A 21559-nucleotide genomic window follows, 5' to 3' on the forward strand; every position below is an offset into this window, starting at 1 on the left:
CATAAATTTCAAATGTGGTTTCAGATGAGGAATCCTAAAAAATATGAAAAACAATAGAGCTTGAATTCTGCTACAGAATCTTAGCCAAGGCCCTCAATGGGTTAAAGCTTGTATGACTTTTACAACTATGAAGTTTAAATTGCCTTCATGATAGAGTAGCTTATCCTTCTTAACTGTCCAACCACATTTGACAATAGTCTATGGCTCTGCTTTCTCTTTCAGTGTGTTTTATTCAACCCAACAAGGTAAAGAAAAGAAGGATGGGCCACAGAAAGAGGGAGATGCAGATCAATGCAATCTTATTTATGGGACAGTGATATCAAGAAAACTTGCTGACTGAAGGAAACAAGGAACTATGGCAAGGACATTTAAACCACTACGGGAGACAAAATTAGCAACAATCCTGCTTATGGCAGAAAGAGATCAATGTACTTGATGAAACTTGGGGAAGGAAGCACGTTCCAGGCAACAAGAGAGATGTTTTTAGCTTTTCTCGCAGATAACACCACTCCAGCAACATGGATTGGCAATTAGATTTCATGCCACACTTCCTAACTGGTATTGATTATGCCAGGTGACAGCCCATGCCTAGTGCTTTTCTCTGCCAATAAGGAAGCTATTGGTTCCATGATGTAGTTCATTTCTGCGTCTATAATTGGTTTATTTCATAAACTACAAGTGTATTCTATAGTACTGGTACACACTGGACATGCGTAGGAATTTAAGAAAGCAGATTAACACAAAGATGTCTCCTAAACATCAGGCCAAGTCCAAGCATACATCCCTGGCCTGCAAGACTCTCTCCTCTCCCTTGTCAGCAATGATTAATTCCCTGGACTCTGTTTGGGCTGCTTTACTGCCTGGCTGACTTTTTTTCCCACATCATTACTTCTTCATCTGCATTTGGTTCTTCTCCATGGTAACTGTTCTCTATTCTATTTTCTGTTTCTACTTCATTTGCAAAGCATTTAGGACTATTTCTTCATAGTGTAGAACAATTGGGACTATATTCTTATGATGGGATAACTGCAATTATGTAGAGAATGCTGATTACAACCCCACACCACTACTCTTTACTAGATTAAACAAATTCAGTGGAGCCTCAACTGAACAGGTGCTTAACGTTTTTGTTACATTTGGGCAAAAACAAAAAATGCAGACCCAGATCTGTATTGTACAATCATAAGTATAACAAGTATAACCTTATTTTTATACAGAATTATAAGCAGAATTTTTTGTGCCCATCTGAATGTGTTGATAATAGTGTAACAGGCACAAAAATGAATGTCACTTTTTTAAAAATCACAGCGTCTGCAAAGGATTCAAAGCAGCTGTTTTGAAAATCCAAGTCTTTGTCTTAAAAAACAGAAAGCCTCCACTGGGAGTGCAGAACGTGGCCTGCAGCCTTAAGAGTCTGGCAGCTGAAATGGAGTCTAATCCACTGTAAGGCAGCAGACTACAGATCCCAGGAGACAACGCACAATTGGACAGCCACTTCAAAGGTTGTACTGGGGTGAGCCTCGATACAAAAACTATATCAGTGGCTCAGTATGTCTGGTCTTTAGCTGTTCTGGCTGTCAGTCCTATGACATAACACTTTTCACCCGTTTCAAATTTCATTTTCAGAGTGAGAAGAAGAGGACTGGTTGTCAATAAAACATGCTGGAGGACAGCCACTTATAGTAAATTTAAAAAGTAAATAAAAATAATAGGTTTTTGGCTCATAAATTAATGTGCAAATAGCTGCTGAGCTACAAAACGTTTGCTGACAGTTTATGGCCAGGGTCATGCTCCTTGAAGGCGAGACATCGTGATGATGATCATCATTCTGGGTGTCGGGGTCTTTCCAAAAAACAACAGAGAATCTTTATGAGAGGGAGGATGTTCAATGATATTACAATTTAGTCCCATTTAGCCAAGGTCATGCATCTTGAATTTCATAGAGGTCGCTTCTCAACAATCAATGATTGGAATGTGATTCTATATGCCTCACATGAGTCATTTTACATGGAGTTTTTATTTCTAGTAGCATGTGAGCTGTCTGACAATATTTTAGTAGAGGTATTCTAACATAAATCAATAAATAAAAGATTATGGTGGTCATCTGGTGATGCACAACAAAATATAACACATCACGGACTATAACCCAGTGGACAAAAACCCAGTGAAGAACTAGTCTAGCTAGGAATCAGATGTCATGAACTTTGAAACCCATGCTTTCTGACAGAATAAAGTAAAAACAGACATCTTGATCTTTTCAAAAGATATGCTCTCTGTCTGATTGTTTGTTTTGATGTAGTGTTGTAGAATCTGGTAGGATCATATGTGAATGGTTCATCTTTTCATGGAGGCTTCATCTTTGCTCTTTTTTAAATATACTGTAGATAATGAGGAAAAGCAACTGATAACAGAATTGTTCAGCACTGGTCATCACAATCTTCATTGATTCCTTAGAATGTGCTTTACTTTACCCATTAAATAAGAATATTATTAGACACCCCCTTCACCTCAAATGTCCTGGATATTAAATAACAGTCCTTGGAATACCAAGACAATGACCTTTAACTTTGGATTTTATGTTTTTCATATGTCCCTTCAGGCAGGAAACTAGCTTTTCTTTTGCAGCTTGAAAAAATGGTCACATGGAGGATCGGATCACAGGCAGATTTTTATGTTTTCCTGGCAGACAGTTTTGGGTGTGAAGTTGTTCTTATCTAAGTAACTGCAGGGAACTGATCACAAGATTGGATGAGTGCTGTACATAGTGTACAGAGCCATGAGAGCAAAATAATGTCACATTTCAATGCTTTTCGCTAACAAACCAATTGTAAGCTTAGATTTTTTTACTTTATCAATAATTTCATATAATATATGAATAATGTGTTTCTGAGTTGCAAAATTAATACATACTTTAAGAAAGTAAAGACGACTTGAGTTTCTTAGGTCCGAGGAATTACTACATAAATTTCTATTTAAAAAAGGACCAATGTTTCTTTTCTTTGTGTTACAATAAGCTTCCATAGCAGGAGAGTTACTGTATCTTGACTTATCTCTCCTTCATGACACTCTGAATACTAGTGTGCACTGTAATTAAGTCAGTCATTTTAAAAGAGCCTGTAAGAATCTGTAGCTGGTGGGTATTGTAGTGGGGGATTAGCAACCAGGCCTTGTGCAACGCCTGCACTAGGATAAAAATAATTATAGTACTAGGCAGGCTTTTGAGCTAGGGATGCATGTCAGTTGCATTTCTAACAACAACAAAACAAATGTCAAATGACAAAGGTGTGAACAATAAGCTGTGGTTAGGGCTCTCAGCATGTGATATACAAGCTTTCTGCTGTTACTGAGCAGAGGGCAGCACTGCGGTGTGTGTAACAAAAACAGAGCTACAGGTTTCTATTTTGTTCAACTGAATGAATTATGTAGAATGTTTAGTCATTTATTGTCTTGTTGCATGTTCTGCTGTATCTGTTTATCACGAATCTCCAAAAGTTTGGTAGTACTGTATATTCAGCTAGCAAAGAACAATGATCAAATCAGACAGAGCAACATAGATTCGCTAAGTAATGGGAGTTCTGAATACACACAATACACAAGAAAAGTAGCAAAATTAAAATAAAGGTGATACACTATTCGTGTGAGATCCCAATATCAGCTGGAAAAAGAGCCTAAGCTCAGTAATCAATTTTATTAGACTCTCAGGTATACCTCTTACTCAGTTACAAGAAACAGCAAAGAATCCCCCTTCCAAAAGGAAACCATTATTTTATTAGAAACAGATTTCAAAAGAAATATGATGTGACTTATAGGGGAAAGAAAGAACTGCTCAAACACAGAAAAGTTTGTTTATTCAAATGCAGGGCTGAACCTATGAATATACTGTAGGATGAACTATGTAAAGTAGACAGACATTATCAGCTGAATTCAGAATATATCATATACTGTACCACCTACGCTCTTGATACCTCAAATGGAGACACTCAACAAGTTCTACTTCTATTGGGTGGGCTTAAGTAAGAACTGGTAATTCCAAATTTGGAAGCTTAAAAACTGCTGGCTATTCCAAGTTTCTACATATACAGGAAATTTTAATTAGGCAACAAATCGGATCATTTCTTAACTGTGCAGCCATTTCTATGCTCTATAATGGAAAACATCTATGCACTAGTTAGAGTATTCAGTCTTTGAGATGTGTGGGCATCAAAGACAAATACAGTGTTCTATTAAACACCAGTGATTGAAATAGTGTCGCTAGGTTCTAAGTCCATGGATTTCAAACCACATGAATAGGCTTGAGTGACAATGTGAGACAAGGATTCCACCAATCACTTTGACACAAGAAAGAGAAAAACATTTATTGCTAAAGATTTTGAAAGTCCATGGAAAATAAATGCATTTTCTATCTGGATAGAAACAGCCAAGGTGAGCAGAACTCTGGCCTACCTTGTCACCTTTCTTCACTGTCCTTGTGGTAAGTTTACCAATTGCTTTCTTGGCGGCATCACCGAGCCGGCGCTGCAAGACAGAAATATGAAGCATATGAACACCTCACATACTTTCTTCCACAGGAATGTGACATTTTTCACTCAGAGTAAACTAGCTGTTAGTGTAGGTCACTGAGCATGGAAGTCATCACCTTAGGTTTCAAAAAATAGATTTCTTGAGGCTCCCCAAGTTCAATCGCAAAGGATTTTACTGCACATAGATGAGCAACACACAGCAGAATTTCTCCCTATTTAAACAGTGCAGTAAAACAGAGAAGGCAAAAGCATTAAAGATAATCTCCGACCCATATAACGTTTATAGAAATATATGCACGTAACAAGGAATACAATAACCCAAAATCCATTAAATTAAAAGCTGAGAGGATTTTGTTTTTGATCTTTCAATTAATTTTTCTCTTGACAGTAATTTTTCATAGATGTACAAACCGGTCCAGAAATAAATAGCTTAATTTATAATATCTGAAAATGTCATTCTAAAGGCTGCACATAAGCTTTACAAATTTCATCATCTTTTAACAGAACAAAGCCACAAACACATTTCTTTGCGGCAGTTAAACACTTAGCAGAAACTGCAGACTTGAAATGGTTTTGTCTGGATGCCAAAAAGGCTATCCTTTGCTTTTTTTAACTTGATTGAGAGATAAAAAGAAAGCAAGCTGAGGAAAACCTATTATAACCAACAATAATAAAAATACATCTTTGAATAATCTGTAAATTTACTGGTATCAAAGAAGGAGAAGGAACACAAGCATAAAGCCAGGAAAAAACTCAGTCCAACACGGATGGCATCATTTAAAATATAGTATTGTGCTAGTCAGCTATTCAGCTATTAAAACCCTGAGATCCATTTTCTTCTAACAGTTGAAAGCAGTCTCATTCATTTTTTTCTAAAAGGAGAAGGATGGTGTACAAAAAAACCACCGTCTCTGGTTAAATTATTTTCTTGTAACTGATATATCAGTTCAGTTAGGAATTCAGAAAATGTCTGTCTTTTCTGAGGTCTTATTTACCAATTAAAATGACCATATTCAGAACCATGGTATTTGGAAAATAATTACAGTTTCACTTTTCTTTGTACCATGAAAACCAGGAAGGGGATTGAACTCACTTTCTCAAAAAGTGAAACAGAGGATTCTACAAAACGCTGCTCTGTCACTTTTCAAGAAAGTCCAAGTGCTGTAGGGGAGCAGCTTCTGTGCATCTACATGAATGCAGATTTCTCTGTAATGGAGAGATCGATGTACTGATACTGACAATCCTCCTGGGTGACACGTTACATTTTTCTGTAAGGTCTTTCATTGTCAGTTCTATTTGACAGTCCATTTCATGGTACATCAGTCTCCAATGACCTTTTCATGCTAACCCTGTAATATTTTTTAGCTTCTCATCTTTGCACGGTCAGTCATACACAAGCTGCAGACTATTTTCCATATTCCAGCCAATCATAACATAATTTTAGCACGTTTGACAAGCTAATTAATTAGGCTACATAAACCTGCACGGCTAACAGATTTATTAATGTTACCTTACAGATCCTCCCCATATCCTACAGGAGAATCATAGTTGTGTAAGAGGGCCTTGGACCATGTAGACAACAGCTGTTAGTTTGACCTTCAGAACTAGGTATACGTAATGTTGACTCTTACACATCATTATCATAGGGCAACTTCAGTTTGCTAAGCTTACAAACAGCGAGAACCAGAAGATTGACTAGAACCGTGAAATTACAAAACACTGCCTTGCCTCTTTGCTACTTCTACCAATCTCTGTAAACACCTACAGTATGCTTTAGTACTGTTTCAAAATAATTTAAAATCACAATATAGTTATGTATAATAAGAAGTGCATTTTTGGCTAAATGATTTGAATAGCTTCTTTTATGCTGGTAAACATTACTGTATCCTCAGATAAAAATGTGTCCTTTCTCATCACCCTGTCAAACTGCTGCATGGTCTAGCTGCGAAGTCATGTGTTGATACCAAATGCAGCTCAGCTTCACCCAAGAGACAATAAGAATTCACAAACTACTGTAACTGGAAAATCAGATGAAGAATCTTTATCTGTCATGATTCATGAACTATGCTACCTGGGAGAAACAGCATACATACTGTATTTGAGAGGAGCAAAGAGCAGATAAAAATATTATTTTCTGTTTAATGTGGTCACGCACTGCACATGAAACATCTGAACATTTTGCAGATTTTGGTAAAGACATGTAATGCGAAATTGCTACAATATTTTCCAGAACACTGTTACATTCAATTTTAAACAAAATCAACCAAACATAATCCTAGCTTACTTTAGGAGAAAAAGTGTTTTTTTTCCAGGTGTACTGTAAAAGTAAAATGCCAAACTGAAATGATCATGGACATATCGTTTCTTAATAGTCCCATTGTGTTGATATTTGTATATAGAAAACACCTTCTATGACACCCGAAGACAACAAAATTTTAAGAGTACATGAAGTAAAAAGCACAAATTTTGACACAACACATGGCTGATCAGTACAAGAATAATCAAAAGTACTAAATACAACATTTTTATACAACATATAAAAGGACATTTATATTTGCTTACAGACAGTTTCATTTTGTAGCTTTTTTGTGGTGCTCTGGAAATGAGTACTGTATCTTTATAAATGGTTAACAACCTGAAGCTGATGAAAGAAACAAAAAAGTGGTCACATTCTCTTGTTGGAACATGCTGTTTCAAAGACAAATCAATGGAGCCTTATGACCTTGTCTGGTTTTCAACATAAACCGGATTTTTTATGTTTTTTTATGATGTTTCTGATCCAAGAGATTGCTGTAGAGAGGCTGACAAAAGGCTTATGGTCAAGTTCCAGATTGTGACACACCAATTCCAAGCCAAGCTTTCACTAAATGCACAGCCTGCAGTTATCCATTTAACATAATGTATCCACTAAAAAAAAGGTAAAAGCAAAGGAACCCATGCAGTCAAAACACATGAAAATGAAAATATATGAAACAGACATGAGTGGGAAAGTGCATTTACAACACCAGCCAACAAACAAAATAATACTATAAATCATTAGTAAGAGATGCACTGCTGTATTCAATCCAAAAGTAAATGCAACTATGTGAAATCCATTATCTTGATTATACTGTATGATAAATAATATAATAAAGAAAGGCATTTCTTGTTTGCCTGTAAGGATGTGTTATAGGCTTGTGTTCATCTGCCAAGTTCCCCTTAAATTCCAGGCACCTGTCCTCAGTTGTGTGTGGATACGACATATTTAATGAAGTTGCTATACTGGTAGTTAGATATCAGCAAGGCTCAAGATGTGAATTAATTTATGATCCACTTAGAAATACTATTTTCTGGAATACATATTTCTACCTTAAAAGACTAATATCAGATTATGATCTAATTAGATACAGATTTTAAAATTCAAAAGACTTTTTCTAAAAAGCAGAAACATGGCATTTTAGTGATGGTGACGGTATAGAGCACACTGTGAAGTGGTACACAAATACTTAGAATCTTTTTGAAAAAGGCTAAAAAATTCATCTTAAAGAGACTGTTGAGAGGATGTTGTATGCTGTGGAAATCGAGCATTTTTCATAAAATTGTATTTTGGTTGTATGTCAAATAAAGCCGAGCAATAGATTCAATTTATGATTGACAACTGATTTCCAAGAACAGGAGTGCTACTGGACTATCTCAGTAGCCTGCTCAGAGACATGTCACAACACAGCTCACTTTAATTGCATGACAGCATGTATGTGCAACTAGAAAAAAAAGAAAGGTGCTATTTTTTTTCTACAGGAATCAAATATTGTCATATATTTTGCTGTTTACTTCTTACTGCAAAATGGCAACTGTACAGTATGTACAGTATGTTTATGGGGCAAAAACAAGTAAAATCACAATGGAAATCTGACTGAAGAAGGATTTTGAAGGAATACAAATTTCTAGAACTGAACAATCAACAAGAAAGCAAACAGAAAACAAAAGCACAGGCAATCTAAGATATACCTTTAAGGAAAAAACTATGCATTGGGGCCCACCTCACAATTACGCTTATATAATTGAAAACTGAGTCACACACTTTTGCAAGTTAAAACTCTTCTAAATTCTTTTTTGGCTAATTTGACAGCTGTGACTAAAACAATCTGAAATACCCCTTATTAAGCACCTAAAATATGTAGTATAGAAGGATTGTGTCCAATTAAAGAAACCCTTTAATTGGGTAACAGGATGTGAATGTATACTGGCATAAAACAGAAAATTTAAGGTTACAGGAAAAAGCAATACTCCAAAAATACAAATGTTTAAAAGAATGCTTTCTTTTCTGCAAAATGTCAAAAGAAAGGAATTTCTTTAAAAAAGGCCTGTTCTTTCTTGTAGACAACAGGAAGCATGGATATAGTTGTGTAAATAACTTCCCTTTTTTCATATTGCTGCCATTTCATAAAATGGTAAAAATGAAAGTCAGAACATTTCTGAAGGCTGCTAAGAACTGTCATGAACAGTTATCTAGGTGACCTAAGGACCCTATGTACTGTACTCAATATCAATGAGGAGCTGTTTTAATTCTAATATCAAGGGTATGGAGAATGGGACTGTTTGTGTTCAGTAATTAACCTTAAACTGGTACAGTGAATGTTGGTCTTTCAGACATTATAATTTTTTAGTGATGCAAACGTGAAACCCTTTCAGCCCACAATATGACCAGATGGAAGAGCCACACAGTTAGATTGCTCATCCACAGGAAGGACACTGAGCCTGAAGCAAGGTCAATCATCTGGCAGGTGACGCCTGCAGAATAGATTTAATTGCTTTGAACTGGAAATATGTTGTGCCTGATTTGTATTATTAATTGGAAAGTAATTTGTCTTGGTAATTGTTGTACATATGGATGTTGTAGAAAACATCGTTTGGCATTTAGAGTCAACATAGAAAAACAGAAGGTTAAAGTGGTTTAATTTATTTGATTTAGCAGATTTAGGAAAGTCAACAGTGAAATACAAGTGCAAGAAGCATGGGTATGCTCTGTAATAAACCTAAAATGTGTTCTCTCTGTAGCCCTTCTCTTCATGAAAATAAATTAAATTCAATTTATTTTTATATAGCGCCTTTTAACTTCGGGTTTCCCCCAACAGGAACACAGCAGACAGAAGTAGCCACCGAAAGATGTGTATTCTTGTCTTTCAGGCACTTTGTTATGCCCTTACTTCATAGGCATCCTTTCACAAACTAAAGATGAAAATAGTTGATTCACCAGTGACAAGGAGAAGCAAAAACAGACTAATTTTCAAAGCAAAATCACTTTGAAATCACTTTATATATTTCCCAATCCCCTGGTTTCTCTAAAAACATCCTCCCACATGATAAAGTCATTCTCAGATCAATCACACGGGTATAGGAAAGGAAAGAGGCTGCAGAGTGTTTCTTTTTCAGATTATCTCAGTGGACCTGAGGCCTATTGAAAAAGGGATGTGGACATAACACTTTTGTTTTGTTTTGTTTTGTTTTTTAAATATTTTTGCAATAAATCAGGTAAAGTTTAAAGAACTGCTTAATGCTGCAATCATGTTCTTTTGAGTTTCAGAATAATCTTTGGATGTGCACAAAAATACTGACTTTCCAGTCCGATGAGATTGATTAATTTACTGACGAGTGGGCTGATTTTTCATCGTATATAGAATGTTCACATTTTCTCAAGTATGTTTTTTTGTTTTTAAAGTTGTTAGAACTAGCAGCACCAGAAGAGAAGGGTACATGTGTCTCTGTACAGCAGGCGCAGGAAGATAAAAGCAATGTGCACATTTTCATACCTTTTCAACAGTCAGCCTCCAGCAACAGCTGAAGCAACTGTCTTCAACTCAGCTCTCAAAACTCCCTCAAAAAGCAGATGAAATGGGTGTTGCCCCCAAAACTGTTGACATGAGCAATATTTAAACTGTTTCCTCTGAAGTAAAGCAGTGAAAATATAATGCCATCTAAGCCATTTTTGTGTCAAATCAATCCAGTGGACAACACAATTCTCAGGAACACTTGTTGTGTACACAATTGTTACAGAATATAATGGAAATTATATAAAGTTCAGGAGGACAAGCTGCAAATCCTGACAATCACTGGCACTAGGTAGGGTATAAATATACGTTTTTATACCAGCTTGTTTCAGCATTTGTTACAATGACACCCCACTTCTTGAACCAATGCAGAAATGTCCGAAATACCGAGGTTCCATATGAAAAGACAATGATCCCTCAAATCAAGTGGGCTAATGACAAAATATTAAGATTTCTTCCACAACCACATGATTGAGGTCTTTAACTTCTGAAACATGATCATGATTTGGACATTTTAACTGAAAAGCCTTGTCTTGATTGTCAGCACATAACCCTGTCAAGTTTTTTATTTCACAGCATTCTTCTTAAAGCCACTGTATTTTTAGCAGAATATGTTGATGGCCAGACAAAACAGTAGCATGGCTTTGAGGAAGTCTCTGGGATTTTAACAACATTCAGGAAAGATGTAATGAAACACTGAAATTATAATGTTGAATCAGGAAACAGTAGATAATCTTAAACTTCTTTAAAGTAAAGTATTAGGTGTTGTCAAAGTTACTTCAACAGATCGGAATTCTCTCCTCACTTTTCTAACTTCATGTCAAACAATTTAATCTTTATTTATATTGCAAATTCAAATGCAGAGAGCAAAGCCAACCTTCTACATTAAAGTTAAAACACTTGTTTGTGTTAGCTGCAGGAAGATTTTATTTACATCAACTGTCAAACACACTGTAAAAAGCTTATACCACAGTGGAACACTGCTGTACCGTGTAGCTAGATTTAGACGTCAGGAAAAAGAGCTCATGTTAGTCAAGCCTACAGCACATACTGGGCTTGTAAAGATCTGGCTTGTCAAAAACTTTTCAAAAAAAGAGCTGTCAGGGGGAAATAAGCCAGCAGAGAAATATCTTTCAATTTAAAACTGAGCTTTATAGTGCTATAGTTCAAAGAGATGAAGTTGAAACACAACTTCCACAAAAGCATATGCCACATTTATTGTCTTCGGATGAAAGGCACAAATACACACACGGAGAAATACTGTTCTGAGAATACAGCAGCACAAACAGCCCCCTCTCTTCAGATGGTGGTGGTGTTCATCTTCCACCACCTGGCATTTAGAGACAGCTGCTGGAAAGGAATGCTTGTGAAAGTTTTATGAGCTGAGTGTTTTTACCACATCAAATTTTCATTAGGGTTCTCTTAACCTTGTTTAAAAAATAAATTCAGAAAAAAAAGAAAGGTCAGGGAACTATGAAGGAGTCATCCCCAGGGTTGGTTTCAGAAGGCCAACTCTCTTACTAAGGGTTGCTGTGGTATGTTCTCACCCTCCTGGTCTCTTGAGGTTGTATGACAATATCAGCATGCCAACAATACATTCCACCTATGGTATTCATCTAACAGGCCACCAGGATAGTGGGCTGAAAGCCATAAATTGAGATCATAACGCTGATGATGATACATGGCCCTCTGTAGAATATTAAAATTTGTTTTTTTTTAATCACAAAGCACTGTAAAAAGCATGTTCAACATAGACAGCCATAATGAGATTTCTGTGTTTACCTGCCTAGTGTATAATCAGTTACCCATTTTTACAGCCTATTTTCACTTTTCTTATGATCCCGCTGTGCAGCTATTATTATAAAAGCTAAAATTGAAGATAATGGGTAACACTTTATGGTCTTATATGACCACAACAAATAACAGGAGACTACAATCATTCGGCAGGTCCTCTAAACACTGTTTCAAGACCCGGGGAAAACACGCACCTGGCTTCTGTCCCGAGCGTTGGTGTAGCGAATCTTCTGGATGAAGTAAAATATGAGCCAGGCGGAGGAGATGATCATCAGCACGATGAAGGAGATGGAAACGAAGACCAGGGAGCCACGGTTGATGTTCTTGGGTGGACCTCGAGTGCCTACAACTATGGTCATCATCACTGTCAAGTTCTTCTCTACGAAGCCCAGAATCTCCTTGCCGTAGGACTCGGTGATCATCACAGCTACTGTGTCCCCAGTACCTACAAAAAACCCAAGTAAAGGTTTGAACCTTATTTCAGATGAAATACTTCAGACTTCAGATCTATTTCCACAAAGAGATAAGTGCTTGGAAAGGTTGCCTTCTTGTCTACTGTAGAAAAGCTTTTTTCCTTTTTTATAGAAAACATGGATTATACACTGATGCAAAGATGACATTTGTACAGTATTATGATAAATTCAACCTCTATCAATAATTACAACTGCAAGTAAATGGAAATGAAAAAGAAATGGAAAATCACAAACATCAGAAATTTAAATTGCTCTCTTAGTTTCAAAACCATATTTAAAGATTTGCTCCATAGGACTGTATTTAGCCTAGAGCAGTTTTTATTAAGACCTGCACAAATTGGTAAGACATTAAAACACAGTTAATTCAGTAAAAATGCATTGGTCCTACATCAAGTACTTTGATCACGCTGTACTTTTTAAGATGACAGACACTATTGTGGGAGGTTAACTCAACTTGCAAAAACTTTATTTTTTTATATTGGCCTTAGGCAGCACAAGAATGACATTATGCATGGAAAAAAAGGAAACACCCTTCTAATTAGGGCTTGCTAAACACTTATCATCCTACTATTTAATTTTATAAGCTGGTTTCAACAGGCAATGTACTGTATATGAATGACTTCACTCCTTTCATGATTGAATAAGAAATCATTCTTTCTTTATCATATATATTGCACTTATATGGGGTTACTGAATGTTCTAACCACTGAAGGCTGATGCCTGTGTAGGTCTGCTGTACACCTAAATTTGTAGAGTGGAAACAAATGACTCAATTCCACTGATGTTCATCACGCTACTCTTAGAACCTTGATACAGTGCTGTTTTAAGAATGAAAGAGTCATACCTGGTGTGCTTGGGAGGTTCTTCTAGAACTACAGTAGTTCCTGTATTCCCCAGAAAAGCATACATAATCCCTCTTTTCCAAGGGAAATATAAATTTATATGACAAGAACATTAAACTATCTGAGAAATTCTATTAGAGGAATGCTATTGGATCCAGACTGGTCAGTCCTGCTGGCCTCTGGGAAGTTCACCATGTTTAGATATTTGTTAGCTTGCACTTCTGTGGTGAGTGACATAGAGAGACTGATGCAGCTCAAAGCTTTTTTCATGTCAACATTAAAAAAAAGATTCATCATAAATATGCAGTGTCAAAAAATTGCATCTGTTCTGTTACTGAAAACCATATTGTATGTGAATGACTACAAGGATATGGTAAATTAGGTGAGATTTGCATATTGCACTCTATTAAAACGACTGTCAGATTGTTACTTGTTGGTCATTAACTTATTTGTTCATTTAAGTACAAAGACCAACATTTTGCTTGGAATGTGGTAAAATTGGACAATTTCAAAGTGTCCAAGCTGCTCATTCTAATAAAGTGAGGTTTTGCCAAACTCGAGATAATCGAGTTTAATTCAAGATTCAAGATAATCACTAGATGCACCCAAAAAATAAAGTGTTTGTATCTGGTGAAAACCTAGGAAGTATGCTATGCTGAAAAAACACTTCAGAGCAGAAGAGTGCTAATTTTATTTAACAAAGTTAAACATCTCTCTGGTGTTTCCGAAGATCACCCTTGGGCCACACTGTATGATTTTAGTTGCTAAAGGTGAAATTGAGTTGACCGCAATATTATCGTAAAGATATCCAAGTTCAAGACAAACTGCCCTGGACTGCTAGCAGTAGAGTCAGGTTACTGCAGACTTCACATCTATAACTTTGATTCCCTTTATGCATTTTTCATTAGTACCAAAAACAGTTTACCATGTGAATAATAAGAATGATGTACATTTATAGAGTATATACATCACTTTTCCCTGAGTCAGGAAGTTTTGGTTTTATACAGAAGAATAACTGCAGGAAAGAAGGAACAGTGTCTAGTAACAGACAAGAAACATCTCTTATATCACGGATGAAAGATGCTGTTTTGATACTGGCATTTTATGAGCAAGGCTGCTGTGAAGGCGTTATTCTTAGTGTAAGCTAAATAAAGACTTCTTGCAGAGACCCTAACAAATTATTTGTATGATGGATTCATACAAGACGTGTGTGAGGCACAGTTTTCTATACAGATAAATAATTGCTTTGAAAAATTAAAGAAGTTGAATTTTTAAAATAAATAAGAAAACATGAATGCAGAATATACAGTATAATTACTATCAGGTCCTAACACCAGCTTGCCGTGCAATCAAATAATAAAAATGTATACCACCAGCATGTTTCTTATATTCTCAAGACCATGGGGGATATATAAATGTGCAGAAATCATAAACAGGACAAATATTTATTACTCTATTGTGTTATATTACTTACTACAGAAATACACAACATGCAGGATTCTCACAACTATGTGCTGATTTTTAAAGATCTGCCTTCAACACACAGAAAAACAGAACTTTTCCTGGAGACAGAAATACAATAAATGGGGAAAGAGTGAGAAGAAACCTCTGTTTCACCACATAAAAGAGCCTTTTCACTTTCTAGAACACAGCAAGAATTTCTTAAACAAATGAGAACCTTTATGCTCCCATAGTTATTTTAGCTTTAAAGGTAACACAAATAGAAAATATGACTTTGCATAAATACTAAGACAACACGTCCCTAGATGAAGATCTACTGTATGATCTGGTTCTCTTTTAATGCTCAGATTACCTAACAGATTCTGGTTTCTTGAAATGTTGGAAAAAATCTCTTCAGAACAAAGTTGCTTTGTGTTCTCCTACTGTGTTTCTTCCCCTTGCTCTGTATGAGCTGGTTATCCTCTCTTTTCTCCGTGTGATCTAAGAGAGCTGATTTAACCAAGGATCCTTGGCCATTATTACTGCCGCAAGCAAGACTGTAAGGTAAAGGGAGTTTATGAAAATACACAAAGAGCGCCCTTTGTCTTATCCTTTTAGGAAAGAGTGCTTTAGATGGGAAATTTAAACACTGGGCTGCCCATCAACATGCAACATAATGACACTGAGAAATACATCTCTTGTCCCTCCACAGAAAATATTTTTGCTCTGTCCCCACACTGTGATCTAAGCATTCAAAGTTTCCAATTTTTTTTTAAGCACATGAGTTACCCTTTAATTGTTAAATTAACACAAATCAGTCTAAATACTATATTATAATAATTACACTTGTGCAATGCTCGCATGTACATTAAGCAATATAATCTAATAAGAAATAAAAAAAGTTTCATATCTATCACATTAACAATGAAATGGTCATCAACTTCATATTTCGGGTAGGTAAAATATAAAATACAAACTAAAATGAAGTCCTATGCATCCAAATGCTCGCAGGGTTCTAATTAAGCAGAAAATCTGCAAAGCTCTTTAGGGGAATGACCTGTCCACAGATCTATATTGCAGTCAAATGAATGGTTTCTCAACATGGACACAAAACATATAGCAGGAACTTCTAAAAAATGGAAGTTAAAACATCTGGCATTAAGAGGCATGCTTCTGCACAGTAAATCAGAGAGAATCACACCCTATGCCTTGTAATTTATTGATGCACAATGTCCTTGGTATGACACTCGGAGTGTAAGCCTTTCACAAATGTATAGCTGTTTCACAGCAGGGTTTGGTGCTCGGGGAATATCAACAACCAGGCCGTGCTGAAACTGCTATTAAAGACAATTAGCCTCAAGTGGACTTTTTCTTACAGCATTTCCCTTAACGGGCTCTGAATTCCTAGGCTTTCTTGTACCATATTTAATACATTTCACTCACAAAGAAATCAACACTTATGGTCACAGATTCAAAAAAAAAAGAAATTTAGTTTTGTGAAATAAAATTGGATTCTGCTCAGTTAACAAAAGGACAGATTCATGGATTCAAGAGGGTACAAACCACACAGCCAGATCAAATCAAGAAATTTAACATCTGTTTGAGTTAAATTAACATTTAGTAATAAAAGATGGATATGTGTGTGGACAAACAGGCTATCGTTTTCATTTGAATTCCTGCTGAATTACTGTTTATTAAATAATTACTGCCAAGGGGCTGCAGTTTGGAGCCGTGTTTATAGGGGCTATGAACTAATGAAGTAAAAGTTATGGGTGCAAATCACAAGTGAGATAGTGCTATTGAATTACGCAGTGAAGTTCTGCACTAAAATCATGCCAGTAAAATACTCTGCTGCATAAATAGCCTAAAATCTTACCTGTGCTTTATGAAAATAAATCTGTTTATACTGTATATGTCAACAAGCCTATCCACTTTGACTGCTTGGACTCAATGTCTTACTATACAAAATATAACCGATTATTCTATTTTCTGATGGCCTAGAAGAATTTACAGTATTGTTTTGTACTGTACAAAGTCCTAAGAAGCATTATTTTTGAGGCTATATCCTGTAGTTGATCTGGCACTCTTTTTTGTATAGTACTTTATATATTGGTGGTAGCAAATACGATCAGACTACATATCTAATATACAGCCCGTAATCAAAGCAAGGGTAATAAAACTAATAATTAGTTGGAACCAGAGCAGCATGTTACGGAATCTACTGAATTGAATTCACAGCTTCAAACATGCATTAAAGGTACCACTGATGCAAAAACACTAACCTCAAACAACCTGCTTTTAAAACAGGTTTCAGTAGTGTAAAATTTAATGAACAGCAATGAGCAGCAATTACATTAAAAAAAGAAGCAAAAAATGGCTACTCACATTTTCAAGACATCACTAACTTTTAATGTTAGAAAATTCCAGTACTGTATTAAAACTAAAAAATCTTCTGGAAAAATGGAAAGAAAAGCAACAAAAAAGTTTGCTACTTTTTCAATTATGTTTGCAATGCTTTCAGACAAACACAAATGTCAGCACCATGTCAAAAGTAAGGAAAAGATAAATAATTTTACTGTCATCGCTCTATTGCTATTAATAAGACTTATTTTGGTTTTAAAAACATCTACGATTGACTGTTTGTTACTACTGTATATATCTATCCAATTTGGACTTTGTTCTCTAGCAGTGACTCCTACACCTGCTCAGAAATAAATTAAGATATGCAGACACATTCCTCCATCATGCCCACCTGTATAGCCATTCAGTTTTGACACAGTTCCACAATGCCTGACCGAAGAGATAGCGCCAACTGTAGAAGCATATTGTTCCACATTGATATCACATCAAGCTAGTAGGCATCTAGGAGGTTACAGGACTCAATGATTACCAGAAGTTTGAGAGAAAACTGATAGACTCAGCCCAACCCTGACTCAGCACTGCCTACCAGTTCCAGTGTAACTGGGTTCTTGGAGAAAACTAGTTAAAGCTGGCTAGTGAAACTGGCTTAGACTCATGCTAGTGATGTTAAGATGGTGAAACATTATCTACTCTCCAGTTGAGTACGCTGAGTTTGAGTTTTCAACTGAACTGTGGCTGAGGTAGCTCAGAACCACATCCCCAGATGTATATACTGTATATCTTTTGAGATTCAATACAGCAATTTGGTTGGAAGGCAAATATTTATGGTCATTAACAATTTATCATCTGCGATTCCTTCCAATTGCAAACACTAAAGAATCTATGAAGTTGGACAAGGTCAAAGCAACAGTTTGGAAGTTTGAAACAGGAAAAGAACCAATTTAATCCCTGTTCTATTTTAAAAGGAATGGAAAAGAATAAACAAGGCACTTTGCTTAAAAATTAATTACAAAAGAATTATAAAAGAACACTAAATGTATCTGTGTACAGATTATGTTTCGGTACTTTTCTGTATTTCTAATTTGCAAATGTTTAATGTTAAATTAAGTAGGTTCTGGTAGCACTCTACCCCTATAATTATTCAACTTAGAAGAAATTTAAATAAAACATTGTATTTTGTAAATGCTCAAACATAGAGGTCAGTGCTAAAAAAAGGCATCTTATGTTTCCCTGCATTAGTCCAACTTAATGAGAGGCAAAGATGAGCTTTCATGGTGTAGAAATGAAACCTCACTACAACCAGTTCTGAAGGAACTTCTCTAAACAAATAATCCAGTTGAACAGGCTTATGAATCACTGAATACAGTGAAGAAAAAAAACTTCTATTTGCATTAAAATAAATAATTGTGTGTTCAAAACAGAAGTAAGAAAAGGAAACGAGAGCTTATCTTGTTCTTCAGTATCACCGGAGCAGCTTCAGTTACAGCACCAAAACAGGAAAATGCCATGACATCTGCTTTTACTTACCCAGCATTTAAAAAAGAATGCAAGAAGGTCAAACGTGTCTTAACAGCTAATAGTTTCTTCGATAATCATATACTTGACACTGAAGCTAATTTTAGTCTTTACGTTTACAGATAATTATAAACATATTCCTCTCCCACCATGTACCAATGAGTGCTGTAAATAATATTGCTCCCAAAATTCTCGTGTAAACTTGCTGCAAAGGTTCTGGAATATAAAAAAAACAATAATTGTTTACCAAATACTGTCAACAGATTGTATTTCAAATCTGTGTCAGTTGAAGATTAAAAAAATGCTGAACAAACAGGATACCAATATTTATCAAAGTCTTAACTGATATGACCTTACACCGGCTGCTGAGTTAAATTTGCATGGCGATAGAAGGGTGAAAAGGGCTGCACTAGAAACAAAAACCTTGGTACTGTCACTTTTAGTTTGTCATTAGGATTATGCAAGTCTTGTGTGGATATTTACCGGGTCATAGAGTTCATAGCAGGCAATGTTGATTTCAAAAGTTTGAAGACACCTTATCCTTTTCACTTTTACACTTGTTAAAGCCAAATGAGAGATATTTACAGTATGCTTTTCATCTCTCCATTAATTTTCTAACTGTTTTATCCAGTATCCAGGAGCCTATCTTGGCAAGCAATGGATGCAAGGCAGGGTACAGCCCAGACAGGATGCCAGTCTACTGCAGAGTACACACAGAACAGACACACACTCTCTCACGCCAGACCAAAATTCCCCAGAAGACAATTAACCTACAAGTTCAATTTCTTTGGGAGGAAACCAGAGTACCCGGCAAAAACCCACACAAACACTGGGAGAACATACAAACTCCACACAGACAGCAGCTAGGAAACGAACCTAGGCCACCAGCCCTGCGAAATGGTGATGATACCCAGTGTGACAACCTATTTTTTTCATAATATATCTAACTTATCTAAAATACATAAGTACTGTACGTAGTGTGCGTTGCTATCACAGTTGGTTGCAAAACACAATCTGCAGGAACTGTTGTGAATGAAATAAAATGGCAGAATAAACAAAAGCATTAACACAACACACTGTTTTAAATTATTATCATTACTAAACTTAATCGCAACTGCTATGGTGCCTCTTTTGTAGAAGTGGAGGCTTCAAATCTGATTTCAGCTAACATTTTCAGGAATTATTATAGCACAGCAAGTCTGACAACATCAGGGGGCTCTCCAATTACATCTAATAAAGCACATCAACACAGACTTGACCACAGGTGAAAAAAGCACAAAACAACAACTAGCTGTTTAACTGTCATTTAAGAAATGACAACATCACACTTTATCAGCCTAAGGCTTATATCTATATTGAATTTCCACTGAAAACTTAATAAAAAGAAAACTGTTCTTCATTAGGCTGTAAACATACCAAAAGCAATGAAATGTCACTTTTAGGGAAGCAGAAGTATACACATTTTCCATAATGATGTGTTTAACAACAACCTCTTCAGTAAAAAAAAAAAAGAACAAATAAAATACAAAACAGCTTTAAACCCTTAGCGCTTATCAAAATGACATTTATACAGATGCACTCAATCAGTGATTAAATGGCTCTGGAAACAGACAAGAACTGCTCGGCAGGAAAACCTTCATTTCAGCAGGCAAAATCTGATTTATTTTTGACATATCAATAGTCTAACAGCTTCTTATCACAACTGTGACCATATTGAGTTTTTCTTCAGCTTTTTCCAAAATATTTTCAGCGGAATCAAAACAGAGAAAGCTGTGGATTTAAAGAATCAATGCCCAAATTCAAATTTATGCATGCCCAAAATCAGGCAACCTTCTGTCTTCTACTGCATTTGCAAGTTTTTATTCTATCTAATCCTTAATCTTCTGAAGTGTGACTAATTAAGAAGTTAAGGTTCACTTCAAAAACTGAAGTACTGGCTGGATCAAAGTCTGAAAATAAATGTTGTGCACTAAAAGAGCTACCCTAGGGGCAAGCTTGTATTCACCCACCAAATACTCCAGTAAAAGCAACCAGCAAGATCAACATCAGCTTTCTTCCAAATAGTTTTTTCAGGATTTACCATGGAAATGAATTTCATTAACTCAAGAGTACTGGTGTCACTATTAAGCTTTTTTTCCCCGCAAAAGTGTTAACAATGTTCAATTTTAATCTTTTTCTTCTAGTTTGAATGTAATTCTGCCAAACAGAAGGAAGAGATCTGTGCCCCAGTCTAACGTTTTTGTGGTTGGAGACTTTGTGCCAATAAGTAGGAGCTGTCGGACATGAAAATAGGCAATATATTCTCACACAACGAGTCCATGGTCATATACTTCTTGAGACCATGCTTAAGAGAAAATATATTCTTGCTGCCTTTACATTAGAAAGTTTTTAACAAGAGGGACCTGCAAGGATCATGAGTGGTCCTTTCACACCAAGGTCATTTGAGCATTTGGTGTAAATTCAAGTGTGGTTCAGTTTGTTTGGAGTCACGGGAGAAAACTCTAATGATGATGTCAGGAAGACACAAATCATGTCAAATTAAGTGAGACCACCTGAAGAATTTTGCAGTCCCTCATCTCTCACTACATCTGTAAATTTCTCTATCAATTGTCTCACCAGCCATTCTCCACCAGACTGGTTATTCCTCCTCTCCATTCATGCAAAAAGATACTGACGACATATTTAAAGTTTGCAGAAAATAAAAAGATCCACATTAAAAGAAAGAACTTTCAATACAGAAACTTCAACACAGAAAATGGCCAAATAAAATACCCACAGACATTTCTATATTTAAATTTCCGTCGGTC

The 21559-nt window shown here is 35.9% G+C and overlaps 1 protein-coding gene across 6 annotated transcripts in view; it reads right to left on the minus strand.

Annotated features, from left to right (window-relative positions):
- Positions 1 to 21559, minus strand: part of rnf130 (ring finger protein 130) — a 63159-nt gene that overhangs the window by 19663 nt on the left and 21937 nt on the right. For all 6 annotated transcript variants that reach the window (XM_088932188.1, XM_088932189.1, XM_088932187.1 and 3 more), the window contains exons 4-5: positions 12316 to 12566; positions 4444 to 4515 (exon numbers count right to left, since the gene is read on the minus strand). In XM_088932188.1, coding sequence (XP_088788314.1) covers positions 4444 to 4515; positions 12316 to 12566 — 323 coding nt within the window. The remainder of the gene's footprint in view (positions 1 to 4443; positions 4516 to 12315; positions 12567 to 21559) is intronic.

This window comes from Atractosteus spatula, chromosome 14 (genome assembly GCF_055471065.1).
Source record: "Atractosteus spatula isolate fAtrSpa1 chromosome 14, fAtrSpa1.hap1, whole genome shotgun sequence".
Taxonomy (NCBI): Eukaryota; Metazoa; Chordata; class Actinopteri; order Semionotiformes; family Lepisosteidae; genus Atractosteus; species Atractosteus spatula.